The sequence below is a fragment of the Embiotoca jacksoni genome, unplaced genomic scaffold (assembly GCF_022577435.1).
Source record: "Embiotoca jacksoni isolate LCO1_2020_lvr unplaced genomic scaffold, fEmbJac1.0.p SCAF_2, whole genome shotgun sequence".
Classification (NCBI taxonomy): Eukaryota; Metazoa; Chordata; class Actinopteri; family Embiotocidae; genus Embiotoca; species Embiotoca jacksoni.
In genome coordinates, this window is record NW_027185340.1 from 24,156,960 (window position 1) to 24,182,745 (window position 25,786).

A 25,786-nucleotide genomic window follows, 5' to 3' on the forward strand; every position below is an offset into this window, starting at 1 on the left:
ACCCATGTGGATAGAAAACATATCAGGTGACTAGAGGGATTCAGTACGTACATGAATCTGTTCCCAAGGTTCCACTGGATGTAAAGACAACTATCAAACCGTTGCTTTGATATTTAAGAAACCTTAAAAACATGATCATTCTGGAGCTCTTTTTTGAATATTTATTTTCAGTGGACATAAGTGATAGACTAACTTGGGAAATCTAAAAGTGTGTGTAATGTTTAAGTGTTCAGATTTGACTTTGTTAAAACTCAAATTGCAAACATCAGAATGTAGCCTTCCAAAATGATGTATATATTCAGTGTTACTCCCCAAAATGAATCATTGCAAACAAAATTGTCGAGTGTATTTACCTTCACATAAAACACCTGCAGTATTTTAAACCCAGCATCCAGCAGATCCACAGGTTCATTGCAGAGTTGCGCGAATGTGACGACATCATGCGCCGATGAAATCACGTCCTTCTGTACGTATGCATGTCTATTGAGACAGGAGGTCGATCCGCAGTTATAATAATCACAACTCGTTGAATTCTCCACCGATTTTCCAGCTTTTAGTTTTTTACAAATGGCAGGTTTATATCAATGATACAGGATACCAGTTAATATTATATTACAAGTCCTCGAACCATACGACCATACCGATCATTTGTTCCAAACCTCAAATACACACAGGAGTGTTTCCTGAATAAGCGCTCCTGGTTAGTTTTAAGCACAAAAAACATCTTATAAAGCAAGAAAATAGTTTGGGCTCATGCATGTGATCTCCCTGGTTACCTGCATCGTCATGGTAACAGTGACAAAGGTTTTAAAAATCTGTCCAGACTCTTATTTGTAAATGTCAAGCAAAAGTTACGGCATCCTTTGCGTTACGCGACTATTGTTGCCATGACAACTTTAAACATATTTTGTTTTTGGTAAAAAAAACTGCCCCAACTTGCGGTTGGAAACAGGAAGCAAAGAGTGGTGTCCTGCAGCCAAGTCCGCTGCTGTTTCAACTGATCAAACTTTACTTAACAAGGAGAAACTCACATGATACAAACGTCATGTGAACTGTCAATTCTCCGGGACGCCAGAATGTCATTATTGATACAGATAGAGGTCAATTAACTTCAAAATGTAACTGTAGGCCGTAACCAAGGAGGACAAAATCACTTTTAAAAGTGATAAACAAGATGTGCTTCCCATTTGTTTTTCTAATAAATAGTAAAATGGTTTTGATTATTTAACTGTTTATAATTTTAATTTTGATAAAAGTGTGCCAGTGTGCTAAATGTAAGGTAAATTATCTGTACTTCCTGATAAAGAACCACCTTCTTTCCTGTCTTGTGACCTCTGCAAACAATAGTCTCTGGTTGTTATCATTTTTGCTGAGTGGGTGCTACAAAGAGAATGGCTTGGCAAAGGGAACTGAAGGATTTGGGGGGGTTACGTTTTTATCCTGGTCCATGAAGGCACATGAGCAGAAAATAGTATTGATTTTATTGTTACGTATTTATACTTTTCTTGTTTTATCTTCATATTTTTGCACACCGTGGGACTGTGAGAAACAATATTTCGATCTCTCTGTATGTCTTGTACGTATGGTGAATTGACAATAAAGTTAATTTTGAAAAAACTCTGAAAAAACAGCTCTGTCAATATAACTAGCAGGGAGACATTTATTGATTCAATTAATTATATTTAGTATCAACACTGAGACATGCACATAAAAAGGAGCATGTTTTTTCTTTAATTGCATCCATTAGCTGTACATCACAGCCACTGCTACTGCATCTACTGTTGATAAGCAACAAAACAACAAGAACTAACTCCCCAAAGTTTTTTGAACACTTGCCTGCAACTGTAACCTTTACCTCACACATTATCTTTGCCTCATAGTTTTCTGCCCAGCCTGGCAGGACTGACTGGAAAGAGTTGGTAGCCAGAAAATGCAGCATGGAAAGGAGGTTTATTTTGGCAGGAGTCGAGTTGCTTCTTTTAGTTTTTGTTTCCAAATCTTTTCTCTATTTCATCCAGTAACAGAAGAAGAGAATTCCCTTCCCCATCGTCTCACGTCTCAAACATGCTCCAAGATGTTGACCATGTTCTCCATGAATAACATCTGTTGCCATACTGTTCTGCAAATTTTCCACCTGCTTGCTGCAGATGTGAAATCTCTGCCATGGTTTCCTCTGCTGCAGTGATCGCTCAGAGGAGATAAATCAGCTCTTTGTGTACATTTCCATTTCCCATTTCCATATTCTGAGCCTCTAAATAGAAATACCTTAAAATACATCCTGCATGGACGGATTTGTCAGCAGTTTCCTTTTTCTCCCCTTGAACAGGTATACTGTAAAACCTCTGTGTGGTCCTTTAGTCAGGACAAACACAATTTGACCATGTTTCCGTTAGTTTTGCTGACCAAAATCCTGCTGGAACTCCCAGAGTTGTATTCTGAGAAGTCAAAGATGCAGTCAAATGGGAGTCGTGACTCCTATCAGCGATGATTACAAATGAAAAGCTGCAGTAGAAGTCAGAGTATATGAGGGAAAACGCTTCATTTAGCTGAATTTTGACCACAAAATGTGGCAGAAAACCAGGGTAGCACTAAGGCATTTATTATCAGTGAAACACAAGCTCACCCCCCCCCCCCTCCTGCCCCCCACCACCACCCTCCACTGACTCATGCAGCCACCAGGTATGAGTCAGCCGGTCACATGTGGAAGCACTAACAGCCTGTGGACACACAGGTTCTGTGTTCTTTGAGCACAGTACAAACGAAAAATGACACGATGTATACGTTCAGCATCACACTGGCATTTGCACATTTTTTTGTGTGACATCCAACAGTAATATCTAAAATACATTTAAAAAGGAAATCAATCGGACTTGTGTCATCAGTAGACACGGCTACATAGAGCTGTGCGTCATCATCATAGCTATGGAAAGAGATTCTTCGTCTCCTGATGGAATCAAAAAGGGGTATATATATATATATATATATATATATATATATATATATATAGGAGTCTCCACATGTTATTTTGAAGGCGTTACAGAGGTTATTTTCAAGTTCCACAGCAAATTATCTGCCAGAAAACCAGTTAATCATGAGATTATTTTCAGGTGGACCACCAGAAAACTAATAAGAAAGAGCGACTTTAGCTAACAACACAGAAATGATTTGTGAAAGAAATTTATTGACTTCAAATTTCATTAGAAAAGTTGAATGGGAGTCTATGGAGCCAGAGGCTTTTTGGAGCCGACCTCTAGTGGTAGTCGGTGGTATTGTAGTCTAAGGCACTTTGGCATCGGCCTCATTTGTCAGACCTGGAACCTACGTCCACTTTTACATACAGTCTATGACCTAAACTCAGTAATGCATCCTGCCAAACTGCACACATTGTTTGTGAATGGTTTGAGAAAAATGAAAGATTTTAAAGTGTTGTCCCGTCCTCATTATACCCAGATGTTCATCCTATAGAGCATCTGGGGGAGAACAACGCATCTAATTTAAGGCTATTGTTTTATTAAAGCCTTTTGTGTCTCCTATAGACCCACAAGGTACCTCATGTTTTGGCAGCAAAAACACATGCTTATGTTTAGGTTTGGGATAAAATAAGTCATTTATTTACGCTACTAAGAAATCCACATTGACTTTTGCTTCTGTCACTGACTCAAACACCGTTCTCCTGGGTGAAAGTTTCGTCACATCCAAACACCCCATACACAGACTTTATCTCTTTGTACTTCGTCACATGACCTTCTTTGACCGGGCTTGTCTCGGTGCATACAGAAGTAGGGTGACCAGATCTTAACAAAGCAAATGTGGGGCAAAGAGTATGTTTGTGTGGGACAAAGTGGGAGATGTTAACAATGCTGTGAGATCATGTTAAGTTTTTATATGTCTATCTAACTTAAGATAAACAGACAACAGACTTTGAGGGTTGCAGGTTTAACCCTATTAGCATGTGAAGGGTTAAACAAAAATGATTTTATTGAAATACAACTTTCCAAACTGTATATCCAAAGTAAATACAGTACAAAAGAAAGGAAAGGAAGGTGAAGTTTCACAGTAAGTGGTGTTATGTGGTACCAGCGCACCACCACAGTCTGCTGACCCGTATGGCTGGGCTGCTGCACAGAGTGGTAAGCATGAGTTATTGCAGCTACCATTTCCTTACCTCTCTAAGAATCATCTTTGGGTTTCAGTGTATCCACAGTTTGGTACATCTCCCTTTTTGTCACATATTCACTGAGACTCCTGTGTACTGTGTTGCTTCTAACCTAATTTCGGTAAATTTTTTAAATAAAGAAGAATATAGTGAGAATATTTTTCCTTTTATTGGAATGTATCTATAGATTCCTGCTGGATAAACATGTTTTTAGTAATGTGTTTTCCTGGTTTTCTTGTGCATGTGTGTGTGTGTGCTTTCAGTCTTATCAGTAACAAGTGCCAATCAAAATGTGGGACATCGTCTCAGAATGTGGGACACGGCATAAAACTCCTGGTCACCTGGTCACACTGGTGCATAGCTGGAACTCCTGTAGGTGTTTTAAACACCTAAGGACATCTTGTGCACATCTCTCTGATTCCAACGGCTTTGACAAAACAGTATTTGACAACGTAAGAATGAGAATGGGCTAAAATAGTACATCAGATCCATGGCGGCTCCAATTTATAGGATCTGCTGCTGCCTCAGGGAGCTTTTCCAGAAATTTACACAGGAACCAACTAAATATTAGGAAGGTGGTCCTGATTTTTAGGATCATCAGTCCTTCCTACAGAATAATCTTTCATTTTTTGTTAAATATTTTATTATTTCACCTCTTTCTCTTTTCACCTTGTGTGAAAAGGTGACAGATTTTTATGGTGTACCTGGTAACATAACAAGTGGACACAGCTTCTATATAAGACACATAACTATGTACAAAAGGCTGTATGGGGTTAAACAAGCCAAAAATGCACGGAACAAGTGGTGTAATCTTTAAACTTTGTGTTTTATATGCTTATTATATGATTTTTAATGTAAAGTCTAAATCTGAAAAACAGCTGCAGAACTGTAGTGGAGAAGAATAAAGACAAAAAAAAAATGGGAACACTCAAATAAACTACCTGCAAATTGTAGAGTAAATCAAATTTTTAAAGCCAATTTGGTCAGTTCTTAATTAGTTCAGAGTACAGTGTTGGAACCTTCTGTCGGTGTGATACATAATACATTGGATATAAAATGTGTCAATCTTTCTTCACCTTGATGTCTCTACTCAGGCTGAAACAGGTCAGAGCTGCCCTTTGGTGAATATGTATACAATAAAATATCATATCTGGGGACAGCTTTTTCCATCTCATTTTCTCTTTAACCCTTTCCATTTTTCAGTAAGTGCTGAATATTTCAGTAAGCTGATAGTAAACTAATTTACAGCTCATAATCATGTTCCCTAGAGGGTAAAAACTAAATACTTTAGAGATACTTACACTTTATAGTTCAGCACCACATTTGTGGTTTTTGGTTCTGTTGGATTATTGTGAAATTTGATTTAGATATTCACATTCCTGCCACAGTAAGTCGCCATCTCATCGAGTGCAATCATCCGGTCATGATTTTAATGTAAAAAAACCTACTTGCACTTTACAAATTAACATGGCAATATGCTAAACTGAGACGGTGAACATCTGACGTGTTCTTCTTCCCAGGGCGACAAATACTGACGTTTTTATCAAAGCCTTTTGTGTCTCACGTAGGTGTGCAAGGTGTTGTGTGCTTTGTGTGTCTTATGTGGATGAACATTGTGCTGCGCCCATCAATTAAATCCAATTCAATTCAATTCAATTCAACTTTATTTATATAGCGACAAATCAGAACATAGGTTATTTCATGGCACTTAACACATTAAAGTCCTTGCAGCAAAACTTTACAATATTATACAGAGAAACCCAACAACTCAACAATTCCCACATAAGCTAGGAGGGAAAAAACTCCTCTTTAAGGGAGAAAAACCTCCAACAGTGGGAAGGAGAAACTCTCTTTAACAGGAAGAAACCTCCGACAGAACCAGGCTCAGAGGTGGACGGTCATCAGCGTCTATATTAACCGTACCAGTCGGCTTTACACTAAAGATGATGTGGTTATGGTTAGAAAACGATTATGGTTTAGGTTACTTAAAATAAATCCATGTTGACTTTTGTCCTACGAGACAAGGGAAGTAAAAAAAAAAAAAACTCGGATCACTCGTAGGGCTGCCCCATCAGTCTGAGGAACTACCACTCAACATCCTGTTTCTCAGTCAACTACACTCAACCTACGAAAGGAGCCACTGACCACATGACATATGAATGAAGCATTATGTGCATAACACATTGAGTAAGTATCTTTTATGAGTTAAGCGCTACAGTACTATTCATTGTTGAGCGCTAACTTATTAAAACGTTGATTGTAAAGTGTGCATGAAAGCAGTAACGATACACAAACACTTTCAGATACAAATGAACAAAATCTACGAGATGGACAACCATAAACCAGGCTGCACCATGCATGAACGACTACCATATAAAATCACATTTTGTAGACTGTGGTCCATGTGTTACGTCTTTCAGCTGGGGCTGATATTGAACAGCGGGAACCCGGCATTTATCTTATTTTGTCAATACTACAAGCTGATTTCATGTGAATCTGCTGATCTTAAGTACAGCATGACAATAACTGCTGTCACAGCAAATAAACAAACCGAGGGGGGGAAAAAAAGTACAAGGAGAGCGATGGATGAGCTCTCATGTTCAACATGTTCAAGTCTGATGCAGAACCAACTACAGATTAGAGTCTGAGTCTGTGGACACAGTTGGAAGGTTGCGAAGATGCAGGTGAACCGGACTCATACATGTCAGCATAAAACCTGCTATATGACAGGTACACATTTGAATCAGTCAGAGAGCTCAGTGGAAGAGACAACTAGACAGAGACGGACAGATGTGTGTCTGCTGTGAGTTATTATTAATCCTGCAGGGAAGTGAGGTTGGTTGATTACTACAAAACATGCAAAATATTCACAATGTGGTCACACATTTCTTACAAGAGAAACATTTGAAAAGAAGGATTTCTGCATCACAGCTTTGCAACATGTGTGTGTATGTGTGTGAGGATGTGGTCAGTGGCGTTTTATTTTGAAAATCAGTCAGGGGTTCAAAGTGTGGTTTGATTCGGTCTGCCTCGTTGTTCTCTTTGTAAGATCTGGTTCACTCTGAGATCTCGGGGGAACATGTGTTCTCTCATTTCCTGCTTCACTGAAAAACATTTAAGACTCAGATGTTGATTAACATTATGTCAATATTTCCTGCAGTTCAAAACACCTTGCCGCCTCTTCAGCACTTCGAAGAGTCCAATTTCTAAACACAGAATTGTTAACGCAGCACAGCCTATGGTGGTAATAGATCAATTTAGGTTAAAGCTTAATGGAGAGGTACTATAAAAAATAGCATCATGCTTTGATTTTTCAGCTAAATAATTAAGTGGGTAATTCAGGGTCAACAGAAGGTTCATCCTAAAAATGATCCTAAAGTTCTTTAGTTTTAGTGTCTTTTAAGATTTAAATGACTTGAATGAAACATATAGAATAAACCATTAATTCAACTCAATTTAATTCAATTTTATTTATATAGTGCCAAATCACAACAGAGGTTATTTCATGGCACTTAACACATTAAAGTCCTTACAGCAAGACTTTATAATATTATACAGAGAAACCAACAATTCAACAATTCCCACATAAGCTAGGAGGGAAAAAAACTCCTCTTTAATGGAGAAAAACCTCCAACAGAGGGAAGGAGAAACTCTCAAACAGGAAGAAACCTCCAACAGAACCAGGATCAGAGGTGGAGAACATCTGCCTTGACCGGTTGGGGTGAGAGGAGAGCAGAGAGAGAAAAGGACAGCATAGAGATACAAGAGAAGAACTGTTAGTGGAGACGACAAGCGCGGAGCAGAGACATGCAGCTCCATGACGGGACATCTGGAAAAGAGAGAAGAGAAACTACACGAGCCAACAGATAATAAGAAGAAACTATGGGAGAGAAGCATGAAGTTAATGAGATGTGATGGTGAGATATGAGTTAGAGAGAGTTAAAGAGTGAGAGGAAAGAAGCTCAATGCACAATGAGGTCCTCCAGCAGCCTCAGCCTATAACAGATAACTGCAGGATGGTTCAGGGCCACCTGAGCCAGACCTAACTATAAGCTTTATCAAAAAGGAAAGTTTTAAGTCTAACCTTGAAGCCACGGAGAGGGTTTACTTTCAACTAGATTTTTACTGACGTTTTGATGTCACTAAATGTCATTAAGACGACTGTGAGCTGAGTGGGAAACGTGTTTGTGGCATCGTCAGAAACTCCTGATGCTGCCGTTTTTCTTGGGAGGAGAGTTTTGAAAGGGCAGTCACACCTCCAGCATTAAAGTCAGATCACTACACGACCATCCACCAACCCTGTTATGTGGGGGAGTGTTTTTCCAGGACCCAAATGCAAGCTCACAGACTCGAGGTTTCAAGTTCCAAAAATACAGTCTTTATTGTCCAAAAACAAACAAAAAACAACAAACCAAAAAGTGGCACCGAGCGTGTCCACTTACTTCCAGTCGGGAGGGCAACTCGACCGACAGCTCCAGGGGGACACGGGTAACAGGGCAGCCGGCAGACCAGCGGAAGGGAAGGCGTCAACAATCTTCCAAGCCGGGAGGGCAACTCCACCGACTGGTGATTTTGACGGGGATATCCGCAGGAGACACAGAGGCCGGGGGAACGGGAACAGGAACAGGACTGACGGAGAGCTGACGGGGAGCAGACGGAAGACAGATGGAAGGCAGACGGAAGACAGACGGAGAGCAGACAGAGGACGGACGGGTGGCTAACAAAAAAATGAACCGACAACCAGAGTTGTGCAGGGGCAGGTTACATATAGTCTGGGGAGGTGATCAGGGAGATGCAGCACACCTGCAGGTGGTGATCAGGGGTGAGTGGCTGCATCTGCTGGGACTGGTGAGGGGCGTGGCCACGGGAGGTGAGGGGCGTGGCCACAGACAAAGACAGGGGACACAGGAGGAGAGGTGATCAGGGGCAAAACGGAGGAAAAAACTGAACTCCTGACAAACCCAAAATAACATCCTTATTTATTTTTAGTTAGAAAAAGGTCTGAGTGGTGTCACTTTTGGTCAGGACAGACCAGCTTGGACATCTTGAGACCACATGGACACACGTAGCAACATGTTGACTATACCCATCACTAGAGTGGACACTTGTTCCATGCACTGTACTGTATTAATATTGTTCTATTGTTGATAAATGGTCACACACTTTTAATTCTTCAGTCAAATACAACAAGTTGCCAACATGTGCATATGTGCTAAATGTGTCCACATACACATATCCCAGATTCTACTATGAATAGAAGCACATGTGTGACCACTGTTCAGGTCTGCAGCTGCCCACATCTGTCCTGGAAAATAATCAAGACTTGTCAGTCCACAGCTGTACTTGGACTTAGCAATGCTTTGGGCTAAATGCTAATAGTAAGTATGTTATTATACTCACATTGATAATGCTAATCAGCTGATTTTTATCAGGGACTGTATGTTCACCATCTAAGTAAGTAGTGTTTGGCATGCTTACAAGTAGCTTAATAACTCATGAAGTACGTCTAATAAAGTGTCAGACAGCTGATCATGCAAAATTAAACTTTAAAAAAGGTGTTATAATTCGTCCTGAGAATTGAACTGTAGGAGCGACAAAATAACACCGCCATCCCATCCGCCTAAATAACACAAGGAGTATTTGAGGTATAAATCGACCCCACAAAAACTAGTACAGTCTGTGTTTCAGCCAACACACTCTGCATCACACACACACTGGCTTTAACCACGTTTAATATATGCTGCACTTTGTCGGATGCAGAACAAGTTCAGGTCAGTCATTCAAACTTTTGAAACCTGAAGTGTCACATTCCTGAGAGTGTGTTTCTACAAGATAAATTAATCTTGTATATACAGTTTACCTTTGTTTGGAGGCTCTGCTCATTTCCACCATCTCCAAGACTTTGATCTGTTGCTCATTGATTTTTAACTTTGTTTCATTTCGTATTCATTGTGGTTTAACAACACTTATTCAAACACGCCATCGATATGTTGGCCTAATTAAAATACCCAATAACATCACCCAGGCACAACTATAATTATGAAATAGGATTCAGTTTAAAGGAGGAAGACAGAAATAAAGAGCAAGATATTTACTAAAGTCCAGTTTCTCTCGACCAGAAAGAAACAATGAAGGAGCTCAAGTGTTCCCCTTTATTACAATGAACATCTGCTCATTTTATGTCTTATTTAATTGAATTGTCTGCTCACAAAGTATAAGGCGACTTTAACATGGTGGAAATGGTATCATGTTGTGTTTAATTATGTGACGATGATAAATATATCGAATCCCGTCTTTGCCCTGAGCTTGAACTGTTGCTGCATCCTCACTCAATCCTAACGGAAAAAACCCAGACAACATTTACCAAAAAATAACAGTTACATTTTTAGACAAAAAAAACATACAGGTGGTTACAAAAACTAAATTGTGACCATAGGTGTTATGCTGCCGGAGACAAGAGACCCAATTAAAACAAATAGAATGGTTAAATTTGCCATGGGAACATTAAAGGTGTACTAATTGATGTATGGCATCGATTTGACGTCTTGATATAATAAGATACTATTTATGCATTAATAGAAATTCAACACTTATGTTTGTTTCAAATTGAAAGCACTCTAGCATTTCATTAAAAACCTTTTATTTCTTAAAAGAGCTTTTTTTTGTAAAACATTTGCAGGAACCTGTTGTCAATGAAATTGGACAATAAACACGTCAGATGAGTAATCCAGAACCAACATAACACTAGACCCTTAGTTATGAATATGATATTCCATTTCTACCAATAGATGACTGTAAAATCTACAAATTGAACCTTTAACACTTGTTTATGAAGATGCATTACATACAGAAAAATAAACCTTTTTTGGTCTCATTTATACAAACGGAATGTTTTTTAACACTGTGTAATGTGTTAATGAAAGAGTAAATATAAAATATAAATTTACAGCTCGTCCCAATATGGTCACCTCTCGCTCCAAACAAATTTGACGGCCTCGGCTAAAATGTCAGACTTGAGGCTTCAAAACGGCAATTCACAATCTAATGGTTGATATCGCAACAGTTTAACTTTCCCGCCAAAAAACAAGGGGGAATGCAGGACGACACTTGTCTGGTATAACCAGACCCAAACTGACTGGATGAATATATGGATGTGGTCACACTCCATCGATTACTTTTTCCAGTTGTTGCTTCCTAATGTGCGTAGATGTCATTTTTATTTAAAACTACTTGAGCAGCCCTTAACCAATCAGCATTGACCATCATATAGCCCATGTTGTGCACCAAAACTCTACCATTGTTGAAAGTATTTTAACGTCATCATACTGAGCCACCCCATTCTAGTCGCTGATGGGTCGGCCGTTCAGAGACCAGGCAAACCTTCATGCGAACAGGGTTTCCAGACCACAATCACAGCAAAGACTGAAGCTTTGAGCAACAGGTGGGCAGCGCCAGGCTACATGTGAGGCTTACTTCACCTGTATGCACTCGCTGCTAAGACTGTTCACGAGCCAACTACAAACTCATATAATCAAGTGATGCTGATAGCAGCTCTTGTACAGGTAGGATGGGTCCGCACAGTGGATATGTACATGTTGTAGCACAGCAAATAGGCTTTAATTGCTCGTCCTGTCAACATGACAATGTGTCATTGGGCTCTGAACCCAAAGTTCTTCATTGGGCAAAAGATCACCTTGCATAGTGATTTGTCTGTAAAGTTAGAAAAAAGTACAGTCAATTTACCGTCAGCCATTCCCTCCATGGTCAGCTGCTGTGCTCTGGCTATTGATCAGCAGTATACATTTTTAATGGCAGCTCACCAAGGTTAGCCTCAGACATATGTCAGACATAAAAGATATTAACATGCATTTCAACAAGGACTCAGTTCAATCCAGCACATTTACATATCCTTGTTAACAAGATTTTAGTACAAGACCATTGCATTTTCAATTTTGTTCAGTTTATTTAGTGAGAAAACTACATCATTCAAATATTGTATCTTTGGCTGTATTTGTAGCATGAAGCAGCTTATCAATACAGATAAATGAATGATGAGCCTCACACACTCTCTCACACATGAAGGCTGAATTGAAGAAACTGGGATTAAGCTTGCATGCATGCCTATCAAGCACAGTTCTTGAAATAACTCATTATATGAGGTATTTTTGACAGCAATACACAGCACCTATTCATCTGCAGGGGAAATGAAAAACAGAAGTATTAATGAAAAACTTCCAAATAACATTCTGAATAAAAGACTTTCCCTGTTCCTCTGAGCTCATACATCCGTCAGATTGATGGTAAATGGTCAAATACAGAGCCAATGTTTGCCAACACGTATACATGTAATTTACACTCTGCCTACATATAAATATGTGTGGTACGTGTCTGTGTAGGTGAGTGCAGTTCAAAAGAGTGTGTTCCCGTCACCAAGCTACTGTAAATGTGCTGTCAGCATTTTGACTGGCTGAGAAGCAGAGTGAAGGAAATAATGTAAATACGCCCATATTTGCAGACACACAGACAAAAAAAGCACCTGTAAGCTGATGAAAATGCAGCAGAGAAGCCAAATATGAGAATGAAGTTGAACTGCTGAGTGAGGTCAAGACTGCCAGGCTATTATTCTCCAGTTCCCCATTACTCATAAATCATAATGTAACAGCATATTGAGCCCTTGAATAACTCAATATTTTTGTTTTAGATGTCTTAATCAAGTACTTATCAAGTGTTTTCATGAGTATAATGTAATATTTAGGTAAATGTTGATGAAATGTGTCCCTGAAACACTGAAATAACTGTTAATAGTTGTTTAGCTGGGAGCTGAAAGTGATGCAAGTTGATCAGCTGGAGGTAAGATGTTCCACTCTTTTGGATTTGTTGGAACTTTTTTAATCCCTTTTGTTAAATTTGCATCTAAATTAATGAAACAGCTCATAAGCCTTTTATGAAGTGGGGGATGTTGCTGATTACCAACACTGCACTGACAGGAAGAGTGTGTTGTCAAGATGTGTGGACTGAAGTGTGCCTGTGTTCTCTGTCTTACACAGAGATGATGGGAGGTATGGCCTTGTTTACGACAACTGACTGACAGGTGTTGCTGTGGAGTCATTAATATTTTAATATTCAAGTGTTTTTATCATGCTGTGTCCCAATACAAATAATGCACTCAATTAAATTCCAAAAATAAAACACAATTTAATAGTTATGCAAGTAAAAGAATCTTGTTATCTATCGGGGCAATCCAAAAGTTCTGAGAACAGCACAGTAATATGCACATGGAGCATTAAGCTATGACCTTTGTGGGTAAGTATTCCATGTTTTTGCAACAGCTGGTAAATTTGTGATTTCACAGTGAAATTAAACAGAGAGCACAAATCACATCATGTGTCAAACTTGAACCTTGAAATGCTTCAGAAAGCCTGCGACAAAGAAGACATGAGCTGGGCTACGTGTTTTAAGTTAATGTTTCAAGACTGTTCAGGACTAAAGAAGGCCCTTCAGGTTAAGAAACAGGCGGGTTTTCTTGGACATTTGTGGGATTGTGCACCGTGAATCTTTCCTCCCAGGTCAAACTGTCAACACAGTTCCCCCGTGATGTTCTAAAGCATCTGAAGGAAAACTTTCGGTTAAAAACCATCTCAACTGTGGCACGATGGTACTTTGGTTCCCCAACATGACAATGTGCTATATTACAATGTGTTTAAAACCAGCGGGTATCTTGCCCACAAAAACACATTTGTCCCTCCCAACCTGCCCTGCTCACTGGATTTGGCTGCCTGGGACTTCTCTCTGATAACCCCAAAATTTGATGTGCGCTCTCTTCTCAAGTCCATGTTGGTGACACAAATGTGCACATACTAGTGGTTACACAAATGCATGTAACTCAGGTTCTGATGTTGATCAGGTGACAGAGCTTGGAGTCCATAATCACATTGTAAATCTTTTGCAGTAAGGTTACATTTTCTCTAACAGTTGAGTTCTGCTCATGCAAATATACACCAAACTAGGCACTGGCCCTCATGATCGGTCACTTTCAATGCAACCCTGAACCTTAATTGATATTTTCCGTTAACTGAACAACAGGCATGTTTTATAACGCTCGCAAAATATGACATAGATCTGAGGCCATACTTTGTCCTGACCCGCATTAACTTGAGGAAAAACTGGTGGATAAACAGTATGAGACAATTTGATCCTAAATTTCTGACTCAGTCCAAATGTTTTTTTTTGTGACCAAAGCTCCAACTCAGCCGTTTGCAGAAGGTTTAGCAATGAGATCAAAGACCACTGTTTTGGATTGACAACCATAGTTTTAACTTGTTCCTTTTATTACTGTCAGCTGGGGCCTGTGATTCTAGACCACAAAAAAACCTTATCAGACTTAATTTGAAAACAGACGAAGATGTAGATGTCATGTTGTTCAATTTAACCACTTCATTTTTTGCTGCTTTTCCCAGGTCAGGTCGCTTTGGTAGCAGGCTGAGCAGACTCACCTAGCTTTCCGTCTCTCCAGTCACGTCTTCAGGCTCCTCCTGGGGTACCCAGAGGCATCTGGCCTCGACGAGATCTCTCCAGCATGTTCTAGGACTACCCCAGGGCCTCCTACTATTTGGACGTGCCTGGAAAACCTCCAATAGAAGCCATCAGGAGGACAACCAAATCAGATACCCAAACCTTCTGAACCAGCTCCTTTTGATGCGAAGGAGTAGCGGCTCTGCTCCGAGCTCCTCCTTGATGACGGAGGTCTTTACGGTTAAAGAAAACTTATTTCAGCCATTTGCGTTCCAGATCTTAATCTTTTAGTCACTACTCACAGCTAATGACCATAGGTGAGGGTTGAATTATACACTGCTCAAAAAAATAAAGGGAACACTTAAACAACACAATGTAACTCCAAGTCAATCATACTTCTGTGAAATCAAGCTGTCCAGTTAGGATCAACACTGATTGTGAATCAGTTTCACCTGCTGTTGTGCAAATGGAACAGACAACAGGTGGAAATGAGGCAATTATCAAGACAACCCTATAAAGGAACGGTTCTGCAGGTGGTGACCACAGACCGTTTCTCTGTCCTCGTCCTTTCTGGATGATTTTTGGTCCCTTTGCATTTTGCCAGTGTCCTCACCACTAGAGGGAGCATGAGGTGTCTCCAACCCACAGAAGTTGTTCAGGTAGTGCAGCTCATCCAGGATGGCACATCAATGCACGCTGTGGCAAGAAGGTTTGCTGTGTCTGTCAGCACAGTGTCAAGAGGACGGAGGACATACTGGGAGATGGGCCGGTCCACCAGGAGACGTGGAGGGGGACGTAGGAGGACAACAACCCAGCAGCAAGACCGCTATCTGCTCCTTTGTGCAAGGAGGAACAGGAGGAGCGCTGCCAGAGCCCTACAAAATGACCTCCAGCAGGCCACTAATGTGCATGTTTCTGCTCAAACTGTCAGAAACAGACTCCATGAGGGTGGTACGAGGACCCGACGTCCACAAGTGGGGTCTGTGCTCACAGCCCAACACCGTGCGGGGTGATCGGACTTTGCCAGAGAACACCAAGATTGGCAGCTTCTCCATCGGCGCCCTGCGGTCTTCACGGATGAGAGCAGGTTCACACTGAGCACATGTGACAGACGTGACAGAGTCTGGAGACGCCGTGGAGAACGTTCTTCTGCCTGCAACATCCTCCAGCGGGACCGGTTTGGCGGCGGGTCAGCGACGGTCTGGGGAGGCGTTTCTTCGGAGGGCAGCGCAGCCCTCCGTGTGCTAGCCAGAGGTACCCTGACTGCCATTAGGTCCCGGGATGAGATCCTCAGACCCGTTGAAGACCATACGCTGGTGCAGTGGGCCCTGGGTTCTTCTGATGCAGGACAATGCTCGGCCTCATGTGGCTGGAGTGTGTCAGTAGTTCCTGCATGATGAAGGCATCGATGCTACGGACCGGCCTGCCCGTTCCCCAAACCTGAATCCAATCCAGCACATCCGGGACATCGTGTCTCGTTCCATCCGCCGACGCCACGTCCACCGCAGACTGTCCAGGAGTGGACTGATGCTTTGATCCAGGTCTGGGAGGAGATTCCTCAGGAGAACATCCGTGGTCTCATCAGGAGCATGCCCAGGTGTTGTAGGGAGTGATATAGGCATGTGGAGGCCACACACACTACTGGGACTCATTTGGACTTGTCTTCAGGAATCTCCACAGAAGTTGGATCAGCCTGTGATCTGATTTTTCCACTTTTATTGAGTATGATTCTGAATCCAGACCTCCATGGATAATGATTTTGATTCCCATTGATCATTCGTATGTTATTTTGTTCTCAACACATTCCACTATGTAATGAATCAAGATTTTCAACCGGAATATTTCATTCATTGAGATGAGATCTAGGATGTGTTGTTTTTAAGTGTTCCCTTTATTTTTTTGAGCAGTGTAGATTGACTGGTGAAATGAAAGCTTTGCCTTCTGGCTCAGCTCCTTCATCTCCAGAAACGGCCTGATACAATGCACGCCCTACTGATGAACGAGACCCCAAGATACTTCCTCATATGGGGCAACGACTCCGCCCCGACCTGAAGGGAAGGGTGCAATCTACTGCTTTCCGGCAGAGAACAGTGGCCTCAGACTTGGAGGTGCTGACTCACCCCAGCTGCTCTACACTTAGCTACAAACTGCACCAGGGCATGCTGAAGTAACTGTCTGATTTGGCCAATAGAACCACGTCCTCTGGAAACAGCAGAGCAGCCATCCTGAGACACCCAAACTGCACACGATCCGCCCCCTAGCTGTGCCTTGAAATCCTCCATTTGGTACCTGTACAACAGTATCGAAACTGTGTCTGTATCCTCGGCACAACATCGAACATGTTTCCAGTGATTGTCGGCCTCTGCCAGGGTTGTACCTTGTTACCAATCCTGCTTGACTGCAATATTTACATCCATCCATCCATCATCTTCCCCTTATCAGGGGTCAGGTCGTGGTGGCAGTATTTACAATTAAACTGAAATTGCTCTATTCACAATTTAACACAAAGCAGCTTTGGTTTGTTTCTCCATAGAAGGTGTTAGAGCTTCATCAGCTGTTTTTAAACCACAGAGAACATGAGCTGATAAATATACAGCATTGTGCAAACGGTGGAGGCACGTCAGCTGCTGATTCCATCAGGAAGGTCGTGAATCCTAAATTAATTCATTCTGTTTACTTTCTGTGCCTAAAATGTTCACACTGTACTTTTTACTGTATGTGAGTTGAAAACACTCAGAGCTGCAAAATGTTACCCAGGAAAAACTGAACTTTCACTTTGCATTTTTCTCTTTAGCCATTGAGGCTTTGAAAGACCTCTCTGTGCTCGAGGGCTGAAGAATTCTCTCAACAATAAGAGCCTGTAATCCTTCGCTTCACTTTCGTATTTGACTGCAAAGCCAGACATGCAATGGTGAAAGAGATGTTATACCCACTCTCACTTTCCTTTATCTTGTTGAAACTGCAGTCATTCGTTTGGTAACTTGCTCACAAGGTCAGCAGCCAATGAAAAGAGCATCAGCTGTGTGTGTTTCACGGTGTATTTTTGTTACCTCATTTGACCCTTTCTGTTGGAAACTGGCTTTGTATAGACCAGTACTGGCTACTGGTGTGTGTGTGTTTTCTCCACGTGGCCACTCCTCTGTAGGATTTGGTTGTTTATGTGTGAAGGGTAACAAATGAACCGCTGCTATCTCTTCATTCCTCTTTATCTCCTCTCCTTCCTGCTGACTCCAAATATTTATCTCTGCTGTTCATCTATCGTTAAATCTCAAATTATCTTCGTCCCTTTTCTTATCTCTGGTTTGCTGCTCCTCTTAATGCTACAAAGGCAGGTCAGCCTTTGTGTGTGTGTTTCTGTCTGTCCTGGCTGTTTACTATTTTTCTTACACTCTCTTGAAGGAGAGACATTCTTACCATCCTTATATAAAACATAGCGGGAGCACAGAATCACCTTTCAAGTTTGGATATTATTTTTTTGTTGGTATTCTCTCCTGCAATATGCCATTGATTGTACTTAAACTCAGTAATTACCTTCCTGTAGGTTTCAATGAAACTATTTCTATGAGCGTTTTTAATTTGTACATAAAATAGTGAAATCCACTTTTATGTCTGTTTGGTTTGTCCCTGACTCGCTTTGTGTATACAGATCTGATTGTGTACATGAAACGTGATATAAATGTCCCTCTCGGTCTGTTATCTACAACAGGGATGAGGGTTAGTAAACGATGAAGGTGGTGAGACGCTGCTCAGCAGCCGGCTGCAGGGTATCCTGCATTTGTTTGGAGAGTTGGCTGTGCATGTCGTCAGAAATTACACGCTTACACAACATACATACTGTACATGACTAGTGAGGGCGGTGTCAGGGCAGCGTGGAGATGTGACGGGGTCAGGGACCTGCTAAACTCAAGTCCGAGACCGTTACGTCCTTGCGTGGCGGAAAGTGCTGGAAAAATGGAGTGTGGACGAAGTCGATGTCGTGGTTTGTCACCATGTGATTTTGGAATCAGCAAAATAGTAACGGCCTCAATTGTCGTTTACATTAGAGAAATCCAGATGCTCAAATTTTACCCTTCCAACTCTGGTTTGGCCCTCTGGTGGAGTTCTCCAGTAACACAGGGGTAAGTGTGTGAGCAATAATCTGATTTAAGGGGGTTTTTTTGTGTATAAAATCAGGTGAAAACTCCTCTAATCTAAACTCCATTTTGGCACACACTGTCATATGGTATAAGCAGTGTTGTGGTCAAAGTTCCAGCTGATTCATCCATTAATACAGTTTTTTAGAGGCTCTTTAATGCTGTAGTTCCTGCTGTTGCTGCAAAACAAAGACAGGAAGAAAACAAATGATAAAAAGGAAAAGCAGAGACGGAGCTCGATAGACGATGACAGTCAGCCAGACCGAGAACGAAACAGAGTAAATGATGGAGAGTGTAAGAGACACTTGAGGACTGCACGTGAACGAGGGAGACAGTAATTACTCTTTTGACTGAGAAGAAGCATAAGAAAGAGAGAGAGAGAGAGAGAGATGAGTTGAGGAGATAGCTTGGCCATGAGGAGGAGACTGAGTCACACTGGACATTTTATGTAATGTAATGTTAATGTAGTTTTAAAAGGGAAAAATGGTAATGATGCAGTGGAATTAAACAAAATAAAGCTTAAGCATAGGGTCAGTGAGGAAGATCTGTTATGAGTATTGGAGTCGAGGAACCAAAAGCAGGACAACAAATCTTTGAGTGAAAAGTAAAAGGTTTTATTGAAGAGTAGATTAATGAATGCTGAGGGAGGAAGTCCAAGTGGAGTCGACGGTGATGACAGGTAAGTGGGAGAGTGGGCAGGCAGGCGGAGAGATGGAGCTGTGGACTGATGTCATCTGACGAACAGCTGAGTTTCAGTAAAGTGAGGGGGTTAGGTCCAGCAGATGAAGTAAGTGCGGGAGTCCCCAGGTGGACTGGTGGGGAAGCTGACTGACAGTCTATGGTTGTAGGTGGGTATGTGGGGAACTGTCACACGAACAGCAACCATAATGACAGGATGTGCTTTGTAAGAGTAGAAGGAACTAAGAACAAAAAAATCCACAATTATCCACACGAATTCATGACATTACATTACTGTACAGTTTAACATGGACTGATGCAAAATTAATACACACAATTTATTACAATTAGTAAGAAGTGTGTGAGTCAGAGAAAAGAAAGAAGCAAAGCAAAATAAATTGAACTAGACAGACAGAAAGAAAGGAAATGTTTTACAATCTTCAATGTGATTTTCCTTTAACAGCTTCTGCTTCATTTAAGCGTGTTTGTGTGATGATGGCCTTCTATGACGGCCAGCAGCTGTTCAAGACCGCAAATCTGCTTTTACTTCACCTGAAGGGAAATGAAAGGAAATGTCAGCTGCACCGAGAAATACCAGAACACGACTGAGCTAAAACAGCAACCGATGTCTTCTGCTGCCTTCATTACAGTTTGTTGCTGCTTCTAAACAAAAGCTGGTATGCAAATAAAGGCTGACATGAGCAAACAGCTTGCTGCTAATAACAGTGTGAGTGAAGAAAATACCTTGACAATAAAGGCTTACTTTCGGGCTCGTTTCGGCAGTTTGAATTAAGAGAGACAATAATACTTTATTTTAATTAAACTTTATTCCTGTTCTGGTCCGTATCATGTAAATGAACGACACATGGCCAAGTCTGTCAGTGTGTGTGTTTACATGCACTGTTTGTAAGTGTTATTCTGCTCTTAATCATATTAACCCCATTTTTTACCAGAAGCAACAGTCAAATTCTGGTCTGTAGCGAACCATACCCATTTACAATGTGTGAATAAACGGGTCTCGTTTATAGTTGTTTCATCCAACAGGGCATAGACCTCGGGCTAATTTTAACCAATCAGCATGCACCAAAACCGGCCAACACTGCCATCGCTGCAACTGACAACGGCCCAGTGTCCACCAAAGCAGTTTCTCCTGAGTACAGTATTTTTGTAATTGTTTTAAGGAACACCAGCAGTTTGACGAGGTGCTGAGTGTTTATTCTGCACTGAGCGCTGAACATTTGGAGATTTGTCCCGTTCAGCGAGAGTTGAAAAACGTCTCCAGCGGTAAAATCAGTGAAGGAGGGGCCAGCTGGTAGACAGCGAAGAAAACTGAAGTCGGCGCAGTCAGGCTACTCAAATTCAGTCAAAGCTACAAAACTGAAATCAAAATGAACAACCATGGTCTCTATGGATACGAGACATATGGTACAACTTTGAAACACCATGGTTTTGACTGCAAGCAAATTAGATTTGTTTCTCAAATAAGATCTTTTGGACAGACTGTCTGCACTGTTAATTGCAAGAAAGCTGATCTGCTCTCTTGCAAGTAAGAGCAAAACAGCAGCTGTCATTGAGCTGTTTCTTTTTCTGACATTCAAACTGGGCGATGACAGAAACATCAAGGGTATTCATGTTCAAGTACAGCCACAAAGCACCTAAAGGAGCTGCAAAGCTTTCTGTATTTATGTATCACTTTTTAAAACGCAGTAACAATTCACAAATATAACGTGGACTCGGAGGCTGCAAATGGCTCGGTGGCAGATGGACTCTTTGTCAGGGAAGAAAAATGGCAGTTAGGGAGCATCAACACCATTTTCCCATTAATTTTATGGTCACTGTTTGCCATCTTCTAGTGACTTCTTATATACAGTTCTGGAAAATATTAAGAGACAACTTCAAAATAATCAGTTTCTGTTTTTACTATTTATTGATATGTTTGAGTAAAATGAAATTGTTTGTTTTATTCTATAAACTACTGACAACATTTCTCCCAAATTTCAAATAAAGATATTTTCATTTAGAGCATTTATTTGCAGACAATGACAACTGATCAAAATAACAAAAAAAAGATGTGTTTTCAGATCTCGAATAATGCAAAGAAAACAAGTTCATATTCATTTTTAAACAACACAATACTCATGTTTTAATTTAGGAAGAATTCAGAAATCAATATTTGGTGGAATAACCTTGATTTACAATCACAGCTTTCATGCGTCTTGGCATGCTCTTCACCTCTTTCACATTACTGTTGGGTGACTTATGCCACTCCTAGCGCAAACATTCAAGCAGTTCGGCTTTGTTTGATGGGTTGTGACCATCCATCTTCCTTTTGATCACATTCCAGAGGTTTTCAATGGGATTCAGGTCAGGAGATTGGGCTGGCCATGACAGGGTCCTGATCTGGTGGTCCTTCATCCACACCTTCAGTGACCTGGCTGTGTGGCATAGAGCATCGTCCTGCTGGAAAAATCACTCTTCAGAGTTGGGGAACATTGTCAGAGCAGAAGGAAGCAAGTTTTCTTCCAGGACAACTTTGTACTTGGTTTGATTCATGCGTTCTTCACAAAGACAAATCTGCCCGATTCCAGCCTTGCTGAAGCCCCCCAGATCATCACCCCATCACTCCACCAAATCTCACAGAAGGTGCGTCTCCAGGTCTCCGTCTAACCACTAGACGACCAGGTGTTGGGCAAAGCTGAACACTGGACTCATCAGAGAAGATGACCTTCCTCCGGTCCTCTATGGTCCAATCTTTACAGTCTTCTTCAAACCTCAGCCTGGCTCTTCTTTGCTTCTCGTTGATGAAAGGCTTTTTTCTAGCTTTGCAGGACTTCAGCCCCACCCCTAAGAGCCTGTTTCTAACTGTCCCCGCCGTGCACTTCACCCCAGCTGCCATTTGCCGTTCTTTTTGGAGGCCACTTGATATCATCCTACGGTTGTTGAGTGACATTCGAATGAGTTGGCGGTCATCCCAGTGAGTGGAGAATCGTTTTCGTCCTCTGCCGGTCTGTAGCTTTATTGTCCCTAATGTCTGCTGCTTGACCTCGTTCTTATGAACCGCCGTCTTTGAAATGTTAGGGATGGAAGCAACCTGACACTCACCGTGTCCCTCTGCCAGTAAAACCAGAATTGAACCCTTCTTTTCCTCACTCAAAATGTTTGTTTTTAACTCTTTTGGCATTATTCCAATTACTTTTGAGGTACTAATAGCACTGTTTCTGCCATCCAGCTGGTCCTATTGCAAGAGGATAGTGATGACCACAGCAGTGGTTTTTATACTATTCTTCATTAAATAAGATTTGGTTCAGATGATCACCTAATCAGTACCTCATTAAGTAGAATCAGGTGTGCTTGTATTGGAATTCAACAGACTGGAATGGAACGGCTGCCGTACACGTAGAGATGCTGATTTAAGAAGAATTTGGACTGGTCTCTTAATTTTTTCCCCGAGCTGTATATATGTGCTGTATGTGTCTACGTCTTTACCTCGCTGTTGTCTGAAGGGCTTTTTTTTTACATACAAAATGTCTGTTTCTTTTTTCTTCTTTTCACTTTTCACTTTTGTGTAAATGTTCTTGTAAATTGTGAGTATTCATACAGGTCGTTGGCAATTCTGTGTCTGAATATGGTCGTGCCAATAAAGCCATTTGAACTGGATTGAATGGGGAGACAGGCAGAGAGAGAAGAGAGAGATTTACAGATTCAGCAAAAGGGAAGGGAAGAGAGGGAAACGCACAATAAATGGGAGAGAACAAGAGACACGAGAGAGAGCGAGCCAATACCGTGCGAGGGAGAGACACCCCGGGTAAAGAGAGCGAGAGAGCAGGAGATCCCAGAGACCGCTGCAGAGAGAGAGAGGCTGCATGTGAGGCAGAAGAGGAGCTCCTGATCACCACCGAAGACGACTCAGCAACTTAACAACACTCTTCTGGAAACCTGCAAACCACATGAAACCTCTTCAGTCTGCTGATGGTTCACAGTGAGACAGGAGGGCTCCCTCCTCCTCCTCCTCCTCCTCCTTCTTCTTCTGTTTTGTTTTTTAGTTAATTTCCTTTCACAAAGTCACAAGATGAGGAAATACATGAAGAATAAAGGATGAAGGTCTGTGAGGGAAACAAATCAGTGTTGCTTCTTTGAGGATTTGGAGAATAAAGGACATTTTCCAAAGAGGATTTATACAAGCAGGACGAGGACACAATTAAAGGAATATTTAAGATCTCTGGAGGGCTGACATTGTTCTTGGTTGAAAAGGCACACAGGAATGTTTTCTTACGACAAATCAGGACTTTTTTAACTGACGGGAGCGTGTGAAGGGAAAAAGGAGAAGGGAAAGTTATTGACACACACGTCAGATATCATCATGTTCATCATCCATCCCTGTTGGCTGCTGCTGCACTCTCACAGGTGCACGGATGAGTTGACACGACACAACAAGGATCCAGGATTTCCACACACAATTCACAACACACACACACACACACAGACACACACACACACACACACAGTGTAATGACATCTGTGCAGGCATGTAAACCCAAACTGCAATTTAACAGATTTGCGTCAGACTGATACAACTTTAGGATGAAAATATAGAGATGAGTGTTTTTGTTGGTTTTAGTGAGATCACAGACTAAAAGTCACCGGCTTGAAAGGAGTTGCTGGAAAATATGCTTCACCCAGGAGATGAGCAGGTTTGTATCATCCCAGACTTCACATGGAGCTAATATTTTGAACATGAGTGCAGCTTGGAGAAGTCCAGACTTCAAGGAAGAGGAACCTGCCGTCGGTCGCTCCAGCTTCAAATGGATTCTATGATCAGAAGATGAGAAGGATTTTTTTTTTTTTTTTTAATGTGTGTTAAGATCAGTTCAACGTTTGGTTTGCAATATTTCGAGAAACTGGAACTCTTTTTCCTTTGTTAATATTTCCGGGGCCGTGGGACACAGTGACGGCATAAACCAAGCGTTTTAATTTTTATGCAGTCGGCATCTTCCTTTGAGACCGAACAGCTGCTCCTTTTGTTGCGCTGAATTCAGCAATATGCTATTTTGGTTTCCCCGTGTGGAGCTCATCTGTTGATCCTCTGACAATTCGAAGCTTTACCTTCCTCTGAGATGATGGAGTAAAAAAAGTGACGGGTCATATTGAGGGACAGGTCACTACTGAAGTGATGAATGGTGTTATATTTATGGAATTCACCTGGGCGAGGGAAGCGGGTGAATGATGACTGGAGTTTCCTCTTTCTACTCTGACCCACTTTCCAGGCAGCGCTCCTGAGGCGTTTACCAAGGTGACAACATGAACCTTCATGGCGGCAACGTGTCAGAGTTGATCTCCAACACGGTCGGAGCCATTACCACTGTGGAGTCCAACCCCTGGCCTCCACGTGGACTCGAGGAAAGCGTCCTCCGACTCAATAACGCAACAAACCCGGGTTGTCACGGGAACAACGTGGTCCATAACGGCGTTGACGCGCAGCTGGGGAACTGGTCCTACCACAACGTCGGAGGAGTCTACGGGCCTCCATGTCGTCCCTCAGAGCTGCCGGTGGAGAAGAACTGGGCGGCGCTGCTGATTTTAGTCGTCATCGCTGTCACGGTGATGGGCAACATCCTGGTGATCCTGGCTGTCTCCCTAGAGAAGAAGCTGCAAAACGCAACCAACTACTTCTTGATGTCACTGGCAGTCGCCGACATGCTCCTAGGCATCTTGGTCATGCCGGTTTCCATGGTGACCATTCTCTACGGTAAGCCTTGAGCCATTGGGCTTCATTCGGTTGACATTTGGTGTGTTGATCACTCGAGACCAACAGGCACAAAGTTTTGTTTTGTTTCTCAAATGGATGAATTGTTGGATGACTGAACAAACTGCACCTGCCTGCATGTTTAAGGCTTCATTCACTGCAGATGATGTTTACAACATTTGTGACAGCTTGAAGGGAAGAAATCTGACATTTTCTCATTTAGATTTTTTTAGACACTTTTATGTCTTGTGTTTCGATCGTTGGTCTGGTCTGGATCTACTGTTTAGACCCTTGGTGATGCGACCTCAGTGTGAACAGTCATGTCAGAATCCACCTTACTCTGTGCTGGATAATGGAGGAAAGATAGAGAGCAGCAGTGGTGGAGGCGTGCCGTGGAGGTGTGCCGTGTTGTTGTTGACAGCGATGTGTTTGTTTGGAGTGCAAAAAGAAAGCTGGCAGGACCGCCGGACAGACAGCCAGTAGGAGCATTGTCCGGTAGCGCTTGCTGGTACTGGAGCAGGACCGGGGACAGACAGACTCACTGGCTCCGACTGGTAGCTCTGC

The 25,786-nt window shown here is 41.8% G+C and overlaps 1 protein-coding gene across 1 annotated transcript in view; it reads left to right on the forward strand.

The window, feature by feature from the left end:
• Positions 1–23,974: 23,974 nt before the first annotated feature.
• LOC138201552 (5-hydroxytryptamine receptor 2A-like) overlaps positions 23,975–25,786 on the forward strand; it is an 87,523-nt gene continuing 85,711 nt past the window's right edge. Inside the window, exon 1 of the mRNA XM_069155157.1 lies at positions 23,975–25,225. Coding sequence (XP_069011258.1) covers positions 24,778–25,225 — 448 coding nt within the window. The 5' untranslated portion in view covers positions 23,975–24,777. The remainder of the gene's footprint in view (positions 25,226–25,786) is intronic.